The sequence below is a fragment of the Pseudopipra pipra genome, chromosome 2 (genome assembly GCF_036250125.1).
Source record: "Pseudopipra pipra isolate bDixPip1 chromosome 2, bDixPip1.hap1, whole genome shotgun sequence".
Taxonomy (NCBI): Eukaryota; Metazoa; Chordata; class Aves; order Passeriformes; family Pipridae; genus Pseudopipra; species Pseudopipra pipra.
Window position 1 is genome coordinate 94655697 of NC_087550.1, and position 14628 is coordinate 94670324.

The window sequence follows — 14628 nt, forward strand, 5'->3', positions numbered from 1 at the left end:
CCAGAATTGTAAATTTGGCACATTGGTTACATGTATAAAGAAACCTTTGCTGAGAAATTCAAATGGTTAATTTCTTTGGTTTCTAACTTCTTAATCTCACCTGCTCTAATAATGCATGCTTGCAAACTTGTATGCCCTACCTTTTTCTGACTGCATACGGTCTACATGTTGGCCTGGCTCACACAGCCTGGGAGGGTAGATTCCAGCCTGCAAATTTCTGCTCTTATATTGTCCTCTTCAGCCCAAAGATACTTAGTACCAGCAGAGAAAAGTAGGCTAGTTATACTCCATAACTTTTCTGATATTTTAGCTGCCTTCATTTCTCTAGACAGGAATATCACAGTAATGTTTTTAAAAGCTTCCAAAATACAAACTGTGCGGAGAAGACACAGCATTTTTATGGCATATTGTCAGTGATGTTTAATGAAAAAATTTGGATTTGGACATCTTGAAATGTTTTTAATAAAAACCACTTATTTAAAAACATTCAGTGAGCTATCTTCAGTAACCCGTTTTCCTGCAGCTATATGCAACACTAACAGGAATGTTTATGACCAAAAAGTGTGGACCTAAAGCTGGAGAAGAGGCTCAGCACAGAATAAGAGGTCAAACCTTCTGGAATGGTGAAAGTGCTTTAACATTAAATGGAACAGGGAAAACAGCAAATTTCTGGCTACGAACTAGCTGTTCTCATGTGCCTTTTTAGAGAGCTGAACAGTCAAATCAGTAATTTCTGTTAACACCTGATATAGTGTGCCACTTCTCAAATAACTCATTAATCTGGGTCAAATAGACATTGATTTCAATTTCTTCTAAAGATGTAACTTGCTTTGTAATTGCACAGACACCTGTAAAATTGTGATAGTTTGCAGCCTTTCCTCAGTATTGGTTTAGTGATTGGAGAGTTGTGTTTTACTCAGCCATTTCCTTGTTCATCAGCGAGAAGCAGCAGTGATCAAAAATCAACTGGAAGAATTATTATATGTCATTACAGTAAATTGTGATAAAATTATCTCACTGTGTTTGTCTTCTTGATGTCCAGGGGACCATGGAGCAACAGGAGAAAAAGGGCTACGTGGGGATTATGGAGAACCAGGAATTCCAGGGAGGGATGGTGAACCTGGTACTCCAGGACAGCCAGGTATGTCTGAAGATAATAGCAGAGAGACTGATTGTCAGGTATTGTAAACCTTACTAACTAATGGGACTCTTAATTTCTCTGTTGTCCATAGGACCAAAAGGTGATCAGGGCCCCCCAGGGTTCCCAGGGGATCCAGGAGTTCCAGGACAAAAAGGATCGGTTGGTGAAATGGGTTTGCCAGGTACTGATTGCTGGAAGTTTCTTATTGTTTTCCTCAAGTAAATATAGAACATTACAAGAGACCTGTATGGAATATTTGTTGTTGATCTACTAAACTGTTGCACTATTTGCAGGGACTGAATTTTAGGCTTTTGGAACATTACATTTCAATCCTATTGTGATATACAAATAATAGGATGGTCTCCTAAGTTTCTATATGCAAATACCTTAGCTTGATATTTAGGATTTGTGTATTTGTTTCAGGCACGCAGTTTTTCAAGTGATGCCTGTTTGTCTGTCTCTGTCTCTGCTATTGTGTGAACTGCATTAAGCTGCTTGTGTATTTCCTTCCTTCTAAAAAGTTTGGTGAATTGCTGCGTACTGCATGTTAATTACGAACTGTAGTGATCTGGGAAGAGCGTTGTTGTGGAGGGGATTGGTGAAGAATAAAATAGAGAAGAACCTATATCTCAGCATGGAAATTTTGTCTCCTTTCAGATGGCCTTGTGTCTAGCATATTTAGGAAATCAAAGGCAAAAGGCTGAAATGGTGAAAGAGGACAAAAAAACATGCTACAGAAGAGTCTGTTTGTTACTGTAGTCCTGTTAGAGATTATTCAAATAAAGTTTTATTCAGATCATATTTTTCGCAAGAGCTCTGTTTACTCTGAATCCAAGATTATGACCTTTTCTTATGAGGAGAGCTTATCATTCCATAAACAGTCCCATTTAGAGAGTGAATCTCAAAAGTTGATTTACTTGCTTTTGTAGCTCTGAATAGCTAAGGCAACACTGAAAAATCATTGTCAACTCTGCTAGGATACTACTGCTTCTGATGCACCCATTTTCCTTTTCTCTTCCTAGGAACACCTGGAGAAAAGGGTCTTCCTGGAGTACCAGGTTCACCAGGCACACCAGGGTTCCCTGGGCAAAAAGGTGAAAAAGGAGACAAGGGAGCACCAGGGTTTCCTGGGATTGGATTTCCGGGGTCTCCTGGTGAGAAGGTATTTATACCCCTAAGGATTTAATTGTCTCTACCAAGCACTTCCTTTGAAAAGATGCTGTTGCCCTTCAAGCTGTTTTATTATATTTTCTATTATGCTAAGTTAAGTATCTTATGAGAAACTTGAAAGGTGTGCATATGCCCAGGTTTAGATGCATTCTGTTTGATGGGACCATTATCTTCAGGGTTCTTATTTATTCTCTCTCTTCAGAGTGCTAGAAGTGGGGGGGAGGGGAAAAACTTTTAAAAACACTAATCAAATAATGTGAAAAGGGCATCTTACAAGCAGAACAAATAATCACACAAAAATAACGTTACTGTACTTTTACAGAAATACTGGGAAGCTGAAAAAAACTATACAATGCTCAGATATTAATGAAAAGTGAACTGTGTTTAATTTAATCTCTAATAGTATCTGAAAGGATTCTCATGTGTTTCATATTCCTTTTTCTAGCTATACAATGACAGTTATTGTGAATTTATAAGTAAAAATTGTAAAAATAATACTAATTAATATGGTGGCTAACTTGCTGAAGACTTAAAAAAGATTATTTTTTTTTAAGATGATGAAGTGTAATAAGTAAGTTAAGAGGCTAATTTGGAAAAGACTTTGTATGACAGTCATAAAAATGCATAGAAAACTGCTCATTTTCATATGTAGGTATTAAGCAATTGCTAGAAGAGTTAAAAACTCTCATAGTGGAATTTAATGCCATATTTAATCCTAAATTACTTTGTTTCCAAATGGAAAAAGAATGGAATTCCTTAAAAGTCAGATGGATAAGAGGGGTAACATCTACTATTACAAAAAGGAAACACTGTTTTGGAATTAATGTGTGGATTTTATATGTGCTACTTCTTCTAGGGAGAACCAGGAAGAACGGGTAGTCCAGGTTTATCTGGAGATAAGGGTGAAAAGGGTAGTTCAGGAATTCCTGGAATGCCGGGTGCCCCAGGTCCCAAAGGATCCCCTGGCATGGCAGGATTTCCAGGCAAGTGTTTATACTTTTATAAAACAGAAATTGCAGTGAAAAATTAAAGTGAAACTTATACAGAATATCCTACATGTAAACCCATGTCTTCTTCCTTTCTTTAGGAAGTCCCGGCCGCCATGGAGAAAAGGGTGAAAAAGGACTTCCTGGCTTAAGTGGTATTCCAGGTTTAAAAGGAGAACCAGGTAAAAAAGAAATATAAACCACCAAATGCTATTTAAAGTATTGTTCACCTCCAGACAGTGGCTGAAACAAATTCTGTAGCATTCAACATTCATTTTGGTTCAGATATTTCATGGTACATTTATTGATTTCATAAACAAAATAAGACTGCCATTTCCAAGGTAAATCTGAGGCAGTGTAGTGGGGGGCTAATACTTCTTTTGCGCTGTTTGAGGAATAGATTTTACCAGCTTCCACAAGACTGGTTGTTGCTATAACCATTAGCTCTGTTGTTTCTGAATTAATTTAAAAACAATACAACTGATCTATATGTCCAAAACTGAATCACCACATTAGCATTGTTACACGTATGTTAAAGAGGAAATAGAGTATGGAGGAGAGTAAGTCCATTGCTGTTAAGAATATAATAACATTTTTGATCTTGGAGTCTTCTCAGTTTTCTGGCTGCAGGACACATCATCTTATTGGACAATGGACTGTGCTATTTACAAGTCTTTGCTGGAGTTCCTTCATTCTAAGCTCACTGAGATTCGTGATAATTAGCTATGTCAAAAGCAAGAGGAAAAGTTAAGTTTTTCTTTAGAGGAAACAAAAAGTCATAGGTGAAATGAAAATGTCAATGATTTTTCAGGTGAACCTGGTGCTCCGGGTCCTGCTGGTTCCATTGGTCAGAAGGGTGAACCAGGTTATGATGGAATTCCAGGTGCAGCTGGTGCAAAGGGTGAACAAGGTACTGTGACTGTCATCTTAAGTTTATGTGGCATGAAAAGGCACAGAGACAGGCTACACAAGAGTAGTTGGTAGAGGTGTATGCTGGGTTTGAAGTACTTTGGATGAAACCTTAGAAAATAAAGTCAATATGGTGTCTTGCAAACTACTTACTGTCATCCATCATTGTAAAGCTGATCATTTAGATGAGCAAATGTGTTTAATCAATGTAGTCTTGGAAGAATTTCTTTCAAAAAGCTGGCAGTACTTTAAAGAATTGTGTTTTGGCATTAATTTCAGCCTGCAACTTAGCTGTGAAATAGTGGAGCAGTCTTGCCTTTATTTAGGATAGGGTTTTCAGTCATACAGGACCCATTGTGCTGAATACAATACCAACACGTAACAAAAACAGCCTCTGCCCTGAAGAATTTTTGCATAAGCCATTTATTTGAAGTTTTTATTTGCCTAATAGACTTTTATTCATTACAGGTTAAATTTAAGTACTTTCCCATCTTCTAATTTCTCGTTGTTTCTGTACTGCAGGTCTTCCAGGTAGAGGACTTCCCGGATTTCCTGGTGCAAAGGGAGATAAAGGTAAAACACTTATTTAAACAAGAGGCAAACCTCCCTCCCAACATACTGTAGCCATAACTCTGTAATGCAGACATACTTTCTGCTTCATTCTTTTACATGCTATACCTTCTCAGAGCAAGCAGAAGCTCTGAGAGGCTCAAATACTAATTTCTATTACAGTGGCAACATCTTGGAACATGAGTTAGATATGCCCTAAAATAGGTAATTATTCATAGTGTGGAATTTACTGCAAGCTGTGCTGTGATGAGGTAATATAAATAACACTTGTATTTGTGTGCTGTGCTTTTGACCCCAAGTATTTCTGTTTTCCTACTAATTCTGCAAGAATCAGAATCTAGTGAGGCTCTGTGCACCAGACAACTATAGATAGTAGTTTAGTGGCCAGGATACCGTAGTAATTTTTTTTCCTGAATCTGTTTTGCAGCCCAGATTTATTAATTGCCAAAATAGTTATTTTCTATAGCTCAGTAGAGCATGTCTAAGCTATGCACAGGAGCATGGTGCAGAGATGCAAAAGATAGCAGAGACCTGATGAGATCTTACTGGAAATTGTTATTACTTGGACTCAGGACTTACTAGCTTATTAGGTACAGGCACAAAGCTATCACAGTTTCAGGTCACTACACTGTGCTGTGACAACAGCTTGATTGACTTGAGTCAGTGCTTGTTCAAGGTGTCTGTAATGCACCATGCTCCATTTTATGAAATAAGTATCTCTGAGGCACTAGACTGCAATAGATACAGTAGTGAAGAATTATGAAGCTGTTCCTGTTAAAGGAAATTGTTACAGGATTTTCAATTTTAACCATCCAGAAAACACAAATGATTCAACTACTCCATCTATGCAATTAACATGACATGGCAGATTTTGAAGAACTTATATAGCTTTAAATATCAATGCCCTACCTTACTTATTCATTCTATAAATACAGGAAGCTTGTCTGGGCAATCAAAAGTGATAAATCAGAATTTTAGAATGTATTTCATTTACTGTATTAGACTAATTAGCATTCATTAATTGCTGAGAAAGCCCTAATGTTAGAGAACTTAATAAAATAAACAAATTTTCTAATCATAACTCAGTAGGGCATGTAGAATGCTAGATTATGACAACAGTTTTCTCACCCTACCCATATCTCTCATTATGTTATCTCATTTAAAAAGATCTGGGTTTAGAGTAAATATATATTCAGCTGACATAATTTGTGTTCCAAATGCATTATAGTTCCAAAGAAACAAGTCCAGTATTTAAAAACTTTGTTCTGCTCAGGAAAAGTGCTAGGGATAGTTTCTTTAAAAATTTTATTTCTCTTATTATTGTACTTACACCAGCTATTCTATATTCTTTTTGCTCAATCATGATCTAAAATTAGATTGAATTGCAATTGTTAAGTATTTGCACAAGTCTGAAAGTAAGTGCTAAATGTCTAAATCTAGATCTTAAAGAAAAAAGTATTCCATTTTTCTCCATGAGCAAGTCTTTTTGTGCTTAGTCAAGCAAAGCATCCCTTACTTGACTATGACAATAATAATTTTAATGCAGTAAGGGTTTGGGGGCTTTATAATCTTTGTGTAAGGAGTGATAGAGAAATGCTGAGAGAGAATGTTGATCTATTTTTAGAGGGACTTAAAATAGCCTAGTGGTTATTTTAGATAAGGAAAGGTATGTCAGTCAAACTACTTTCCTCATACTTTATATCATAATGTGGAGAATAATACAGTTTTTCTAAAGTTTTGCATTTTTATTGAAATGTATAAAATCAATGTTTTGATTAGGAATAAAACTTACTATGAGTGAATAGTAAAGCAGAAGATTTCAGTCATTGTGATCTTTTTTCTAATCATGTTCTGTGACTGTTTCAAATCTTAGGTGCAAAAGGTGAAGTGGGTTTTCCAGGATCCCCAGGAAGTCCGGGGATTCCAGGACTGAAAGGAGAACCAGGATATGTAGGTCCACCAGGCCCTAAGGGCAGCCAAGGTCTCCCTGGACTACCAGGAAGTGCAATTGAGGGCCCTAAAGGAGACAGAGGACCCCAAGGCCAACCAGGTCTTCCAGGTAATTCTTTATCTTTAGTATTAATGTACTGATGTTCATCAAAGCTCACCTAATTAATTAATAATGTAATCAATATTGCATATCCTTGTTTTTCCTCTTCTCACAGCACAGAGAAAAGTTCCTCTTTATAGGCCGTTTGTGCTCTGCACAAATTTTGCCGCTAAATACTCTCTTCTGGTTTGTAGGTTTACCAGGTCCATCAGGGCCACCCGGACCGCCAGGTCAGAAAGGGGCCAAAGGAGAGCAGGGAAGCAATGGCTGGCCAGGGACTCCTGGGGGGCCAGGAATCAAAGGTGATCCGGGTTTCCAGGGACTGCCAGTAAGTTACTTTCGGTACACTCCAGATTTGCTGAAAGTTGGTTCTTGTAATTAATGGATATATTAATTATAGAGTTTCTTGTTCAAAGTAATGATACTTTATGTTCAGTGTGCCTTTGGACTTACTGCTGACGATGTAAAGTCAGTTTGAAAACATTTAATTTCTCTCCTTAGAAAGGCTGCCTACCGATAAGTCCCAGTAAAGCTAATGAACGTATTAGAAATTTATAGATAGTGAGTGGTAACATACAGCACCCAAAATAAAATTTACAGTGTTTTAAGAGTACAGGATGGCTGCAACACATCCATAAATTCTGAAAATATGTTAGTAGTTAATTTTAAAGATTGCATATTTCGTGATAAATTGCCCTCTGAAAATACCTGAACTGTTTGCTTTTGTTATGAAAGCTTTCAAATAAAGTGCACATTCACTACTGTCAATGATGAAATATCGCCTCTGATTTAGAAATACAAACAGGCAATGCTATTAATACATCGTTGTCATATATTATTCATTTCCCCTGGCCTAAAATAGTCCCTTTTCTGGATATTAGGGAGAATGAAATAGAACAGGACAGTCACCTAGAATAATTGGTCTTCTATACTCTTTCTCTTGGAGTGTCTGATACCTTTCACCACATTGAAAAATATGCTCTATTTTTCAACTTTTCACTTTCTCTTCCCTACTACACTGGGAACTGGGATTGTTTAGCTTGGAGACAAGGAGGCTCAGGGGAGACCTTATCACTCTCTACAACTACCTACCTGAAAGGAGGTTGTAGACAGGTGCGGGTCATCCTCTTCTTCCTTGTAACATGTGACAGGACAAGAGGAAATGGTCTCAAGTTGTGCCAGTGGAGATTTAGGTTGGATATGAGGAAAACTTTCTTCACTGAAAGCCTGATCAAGCACTGGGACAAGCTGCCCAGGGAAGTAGTGGAATCACCATCCCTGGAATCACCATCCCTGGAAGTGTTCAAAAAATGTGTGGATATAGCACTGAAGTTTTTGGTTTAGTGGTAAACATGGCAGTGTTGGGTTAAAAAAGATTGGGCTTGATGATCTTCGAGGTCTTTTCCAACCTTAATGATTATACTTTAAAAAAAAGACAATAATAACAACAATAATAATAATATTTATGGAAAAAGAGTTAAGAAAGTAGGTAGGTATGACTCAACAATTCCTAGTGTACAAAAGGAAGAAAGACTCAGGAATTAGGACCTGATATGAAAATCAAGTCTTTAAAGGTTCACATTATCCTTGATAATGCAAAGATCTACTGCATCTTTTTCTGCATCCAGGAGTCACTTCACAGAGACATTTGCATCAGTGTCCATACCTTTTTATATTTCATACCATATTGTAGCATGCAATACCAGCTTTGAAGGTAGTAAATTCCAAAATAACCTTCCAGTGTATTTTCTCTTGTTTAAGAATTTGCAGTACTTCTGCAGAAAGCTAACATTTTATGCCCCAGGAAATTGTAAAACTTTTCACAGGTTGATATTCCAGTCCAAGACTGTTGGTTTATCAGGAATGGGAAGTGCCTAAGGATTTTGATTCCATGCCTTCAGTCAGAAGAAAATGTTTTACTATCCTTGAGCCACAATGCATAATAGCAGGTTGTTAACTTGGTGTGAAATGCTGCAGTGAGAATGATATTAAATATTTAACTTCCTCTGGTGATACATATTAAGATGAGTTTCTAATGTCTTCATCTTCCCCAGTGTGACAGGCTCCTGCACTGATTACAGCTCAATTGCTCACACAGGTCTCCAGTAGCCTGTAGCAGAAGAGAGATTTTGTTACTATATGGGTGACACAGCCTGTCCAAAATCCTATTCAAAAGAAGTGACTGCAGAAGTTAGACTGTGAAATGCAAATCCCACGACTTTTTTCTCTTTGTTTTAATGTTGAAATGAGAGAAGAAACATTTTCATCATTTTCACAAACTGAAATAGTTTTGTTCTGTTTGGAACACATCCAAAAATGTTATTTGCCAAGCTGTATCTGATGAGGAAAAAAAAATTTAAGAAATGCATACTATTGTGGAAAAAGTATTTTGATGGAAAATTTCCAATAAATTCCTCTTATAAATCCATTTTATAATTATAACCTAAAACAATTTTTTTAAAAACCCCTCTTTTAGTATGATTGACTCATGACTGAGTGAATGTTAACTCTCCTGTTTTGTGCTTCAGAAGTTCACATGTTGAAACAAAGAGATGGCCGTTTCTTTAAACAATCCTGCATACTGTGACTGAAGGAGACCAGGGAATCTTTCTTCATTTGTGCAACCCTTAGCACTCTATTGAGGGTAGCATTTCTTTTATTTAACTTTGGGAGTGTTGACATCCATTTTTGAACTAGACATCTCTTCTCCCTTTATAGTCAGTGGGAAGAATCAGACATTTGTAGGGAGCCATTCTTCTCACCTTAATATCAACATCTAACCTGCATTAAATGAAAAGTCGCTCCTGTGTGCCTATTCTATTGCTTTGCAAGTATGATAAGATGCATCCTGCTATTGGTATTATTTTTCACCAAATATTCAATTCACATCTCCAGTCTCTGATTGGTAGATTACTTAGCAAAGGGATTTTATTTTTTCCTCTGCCCGTGTTCCACATTTTATTATATAGTGGACTATCACTGCCATATTACTTCAGCCAGGGAGAAACTCTAAGCTGTATTTACAAGGTTTTTGTAGATGATCTGCAACGGACAAAAAAAGAAAAGGAAATTAACAGTCATTTGAATGACTATTTACAGTGTCTTTTGAAATATGGGCTTGATTTTCCCTGAAGTGAGGCTACAGTGAAGTTGTTACCGTTAATTTCAGGGGAACAGTTTAGGATGGAGGAGTTCACATTGTGTTTGAAGTGTTTTAAGTTCTTGAATATTTTAGCCCTGTTGAAAAGTAAAAATCTTCAGAGGATTGTAAGTTGTTGAGCACATTTAATTTCACTCCATGTGTGAATGTAGACGTTTTCAAGTCTCCTGTGGTCTAGAATTACCCCATTTAATTATCTAAATAGCAACTGTCTGCTGGGACTGCACTGAAATTAGTGTTTGCTGAGATTTGTGTTTACTGATGTCTTTCATATCAATATGGTCTATGGTTGAGAACCTTTTTGTTAGCTATGCTGCTAGTGGGACCTTATTCTGATCTGGTATCTTTGTAAGACAAAAGGTAGTTTAGTAAGAACAAGGTGTCACACTTGTTCCTTTAGGAGAGGCATCTCATCTAAACATGGGAGAGAATAACCATTCCTTAAACTTAACATTTTCTTCATGTTATGGGTTTTTTCATAGGTTTCCAAAAATAGACAGCCTATTTGAGAGTCGTATCATAATAGTGTAGGATAACTATGCTTCACATTTTCTTTTATGCAGGGTAGTCCTGGTTTACCAGGAGATATTGGTCCAAAGGGTGATCTTGGACCTCCAGGAGTTCCAGGTGTTCCAGGTGAGAAGAAAACTTACCATACTCCTAAAAAGTATGCAAAAATGTTTCTTTCATATACTTCCTCTCTCAAAAGTGATACTCAAAGAATGTTGACTCTCTGTTACAAAGTACTGAAACAGGACATTGAAAACTGCATCAGAAAGCATACAAGAACTTTGAGATTTTTCTCAAGGTTTTTTGCCTTTTGCCTGTTCTTGCTTTGCAAATTTTAAATGCGCACTTCCTTTAAAAGCAGATGTAAAATCAATTGTTAGATATTACTAGTCAAGAATCTTCAGGATTTTCTTGAGAATTGAATAGGCAAATGTTATAGCTATATATGAGGAAACATGGGCTCAGAATGTCTCCATTGTTGATTATATTGCTGCTACTGTCACCATCATATGCATGATTACACCATGTGTATGAAAAATAATTAATAGAAAAAACATAATGCTTTTAATTTATAGAACTTTATTATTAATATAAGAGAATTTTGAAGAAAAGTAAGAGAAAAAGTAAGAGAAATTTGGTTCCAGTCATAATTTCATTGGTGACTTAGTGAAGTTGTTTTTACTGTGTTCCTGCAAACAGTTAAAAAGTACTAGTGCAAATAGGGTCACATCCTTTACAGGATCATGGGGTCATACATGATTATTCTGCACATATCCTTCCAAATCAAAAAATTACTGAATTTTCATGTAAATATTTCTTTTACTTCAGGTCCAAAAGGGTCTCCTGGCTTCCCAGGCCTTAAGGGTGAGAGAGGTGACCAAGGTCTTCCTGGATCTAAAGGTATAATATAAAAACTTGCTCTTTATTCGCAGATGTTGTTGGCAAAATGGTTATTTGTGATGATTCAGTTGATATCTCCTTCATCCTTTTATTCTGTGTAAAAAGATAGAATATGAAAACAGATATCATGGTATCAGCATCTGAATAATCAGATTAGATTTAAATATTGGTTAGAGAGTGAATGTATTTATCTCCTGCTCTGAAAAATGAATACTGATGTATTGTCATTATTAGAATCTTTAAATAATATCCTAGAACCATAGATTCTTAGAATGATTTGTGTTAGAGGGGGCTTTAAAGATCATCTAATTCCAGTCCATCTGCCTTGGGAGGGGACATCTTTCACTAGACCAACTTGCTCAGAGCCCCATCCAACCTGGCCTTAAATGCTTCCAGGGATAGAACATCTGTAGCTTCTCTGGGCAACCTGTTCCAGTGCCTCACCACCCTCACAATAAAAAAATGTCCTCCTTAAGCCCAATCTAAATTTACACTCTTTCTGTTTTAAACTGTTGCCTCTTGTGCTGTCACTCCTGACCCTGGTAAAAGAACTCTCTCAGTCTTTCTTATAAGCCCCTTTTAGATACTGAAAGGCCACAGTGAGGTCTTCCTGGGGCCTTCTCTTCTCCAGGCTGAACAAGCCCAACTCTTTCAGCCTGTCTTCGTAGATCTGTTCCACCCCTCTGATCATTTTCATGGCCTTCCTCTGGACCTACTCTAAGAGGTAAATGCCTTTCTTGTACAGGGGACCCCAGAGCTACACATAGTACTTCAGGTGGGGTCTTACAAGAACAGAGCATAGGGGTAGATCTACCTCCCTGGACTGGCTGGCCACGCTTCTTTTCATGTAGCCCAAAACCGAATTGGCTTTCTGGGCTGCAAGTGAACATTGCCGGCTCATGTCCAATTTTTCATCTACCTCTGTTCTCAACTCCTTCTCTGCAGCGCTGCTTTCCATCCATTCATTCCTCAGTCTGTACTGATATTGGGGATTGCCCCAACCCATGTGTAGGACCTTGCACTTGGCCTTGTTGAACTTCATGAGGTTCCCATTGGCTCACTTGTCAAGACTGTCAAGGTCCTTCTGGATGGCATCCCTTCCCTCCAGCCTATTGACAGGAGCACTCTCTGCTGGGTTAGCAACTGGCTGGAGGGCCGGGCCCAGAGGGTGGTGGTGAACGGAGCTGCATCCAGTTGGCCGCTGGTCACTAGTGGTGTCCCCCAGGGATCAGTGTTGGGCCTGGTTCTATTTAATATCTTTATTGATGATTTAGATGAAGGGATTGAGTCCACCATTAGCAAATTTGCAGATGACACTAAGTTAGGGGGGGACTGTCAATCAACTGGAAGGCAGGAGGGCTCTGCAGAGGGACCTGGATAGGCTGGAGAGTTGGGCTGATTCCAATGGGATGAGGTTCAACAAGGCCAAGTGCCAGGTCCTGCACTTCGGCCACAACAACCCCCTGCAGTGCTACAGGCTGGGGACAGAGTGGCTGGAGAGCAGCCAGACAGAGAGGGACCTGGGAGTTTGGACTGACAGGAAGCTGAACATGAGCCAACAGTGTGCCCAGGTGGCCAAGAGGGCCAATGGCATCCTAGCCTGGATCAGGAACAGTGTGACCAATAGGTCTAGGGAAGTGATTCTTCCCTGTACTCAGCACTGGTGAGGCCACACCTGGAGTACTGTGTCCAGTTCTGGGCCCCTCAGTTCAGGAAGGATATTGAGGTCCTGGAGCAGGTCCAGAGAAGAGCAACAAGGCTGGTGAAGGGACTGGAGCACAAGTCCTATGAGGAGAGGCTGAGGGAGCTGGGGTTGTTCAGCCTGGAGAAGAGGAGCAGGGGAGACCTCATCACTCTCTACAACTCCCTGAAAGGAGGTTGTAGCCAGGTGGGGGTTGGTCTCTTCTCCCAGGCAACCATTAGTAAGACAAGAGGGCATGGTCTTAAGCTGTGCCAGGGGAGGTTTAGGTTGGATATTAGAAAGAATTTCTTTACAGGAGGGTAATCAGGCATTGGAATGGGCTGCCCAGAGAGGTGGTGGATTCTCTGTCCCTGGAGGTTTTTAAGATAAGACTGGATGTGGCACTTAGTGCCATGGCCTAGTAACCACGGCGGTGTTGAATCAAGGGTTGGACTTGATGATCTCGGAGGTCCCTTCCAACCCAACTGATTGTATGATTCTATAATTCTTTGGCTACATGGCTCGGTTTCATGCCATTTGCAAACTACTGGGAAAACTCTATGCAACCTAAGGTCTGGAAAGCTGTTTCAGTCCGTGGGAGGTCTATTTGGCTGGAGATACCAGCATAGATAGGCTTCTGTTTGGGAAGCCTTGCAGTTTAATTCACAAACAAAGTCTAGAACAGATTGATATCTTGTAGCTATAGGTTCTAGTCTTTGACTACATAAATGGCAATACAAGGTAACATTGTTTTGAGGTGTTTTTTTTTGTTGTTGTTGGTTTGCTTTAGTTTGGTTTATTGTACAATATTTAATACATGCTGATTTCCTCTGTTAACTTCCACAGGTTTACAAGGCCCACCAGGCCCACCTGGTGCTTTTCAGCTTGTTAAAGGGGATCCTGGTTTGCCTGGCCCTGTAGGACCAGTTGGTCTCAAAGGATTCCCAGGACTTCCAGGTCCCAAAGGACAGCAAGGTGAGAGTTTCTAACTTGCCAGTAGATATATATTTTAAGTAATATAAAAATAGACCAGTGATAGACTAGACATTAGAAGATTTTTGGTATAATATTGTCCAGCTTTTTATAAGCCCCTTAAATTGCGTCAGTGATGAGGAAGAGAGTCCTTTTTGAAGCTCATCCAGAACAGATGCCTTCCTAGTTATTTTTTATAGGCTCTCACTCTGCAGTCATCACATCAGTATCTGGGATTAGCGGTAAGCAGAACAGCTTGCAATGCTCTGTTCAGCTTTTCCCCAGAATGTGTTTGTTAGGCTATCTTCTGTCTTTAGTGTTGAATCCAAACTTAATTACTGTGTGTCTCTGAGAGAAGACAAGCGTGAGGAAACACACTTGATTCTGGAGTGGGAAGTGCTTCCTGAGGAAACTTGTTCCATGGTCCTAGATTTCTTATTTTAGTGCAGACATTGCAATTTTTATAAAGAGTAGGTGAAATGCAAAGATTAAACACATTAGAAAATAAGAGAATGGAGCAAAGGGTAAGACAAATGAAATGCTGGCACAAGGGCACATATCCTCCAGAATGACAGGACA

The 14628-nt window shown here is 38.7% G+C and overlaps 1 protein-coding gene across 1 annotated transcript in view; it reads left to right on the top strand.

The window, feature by feature from the left end:
• Positions 1-14628, top strand: part of COL4A1 (collagen type IV alpha 1 chain) — a 127171-nt gene that overhangs the window by 97229 nt on the left and 15314 nt on the right. Inside the window, exons 35-46 of the mRNA XM_064646527.1 lie at positions 1043-1141; positions 1233-1322; positions 2164-2303; positions 3168-3298; positions 3403-3479; positions 4109-4207; positions 4729-4779; positions 6650-6835; positions 7021-7154; positions 10550-10622; positions 11325-11396; positions 13924-14052. Of these exons, the coding sequence (XP_064502597.1) occupies positions 1043-1141; positions 1233-1322; positions 2164-2303; positions 3168-3298; positions 3403-3479; positions 4109-4207; positions 4729-4779; positions 6650-6835; positions 7021-7154; positions 10550-10622; positions 11325-11396; positions 13924-14052 (1281 nt within the window). The remainder of the gene's footprint in view (positions 1-1042; positions 1142-1232; positions 1323-2163; positions 2304-3167; positions 3299-3402; positions 3480-4108; positions 4208-4728; positions 4780-6649; positions 6836-7020; positions 7155-10549; positions 10623-11324; positions 11397-13923; positions 14053-14628) is intronic.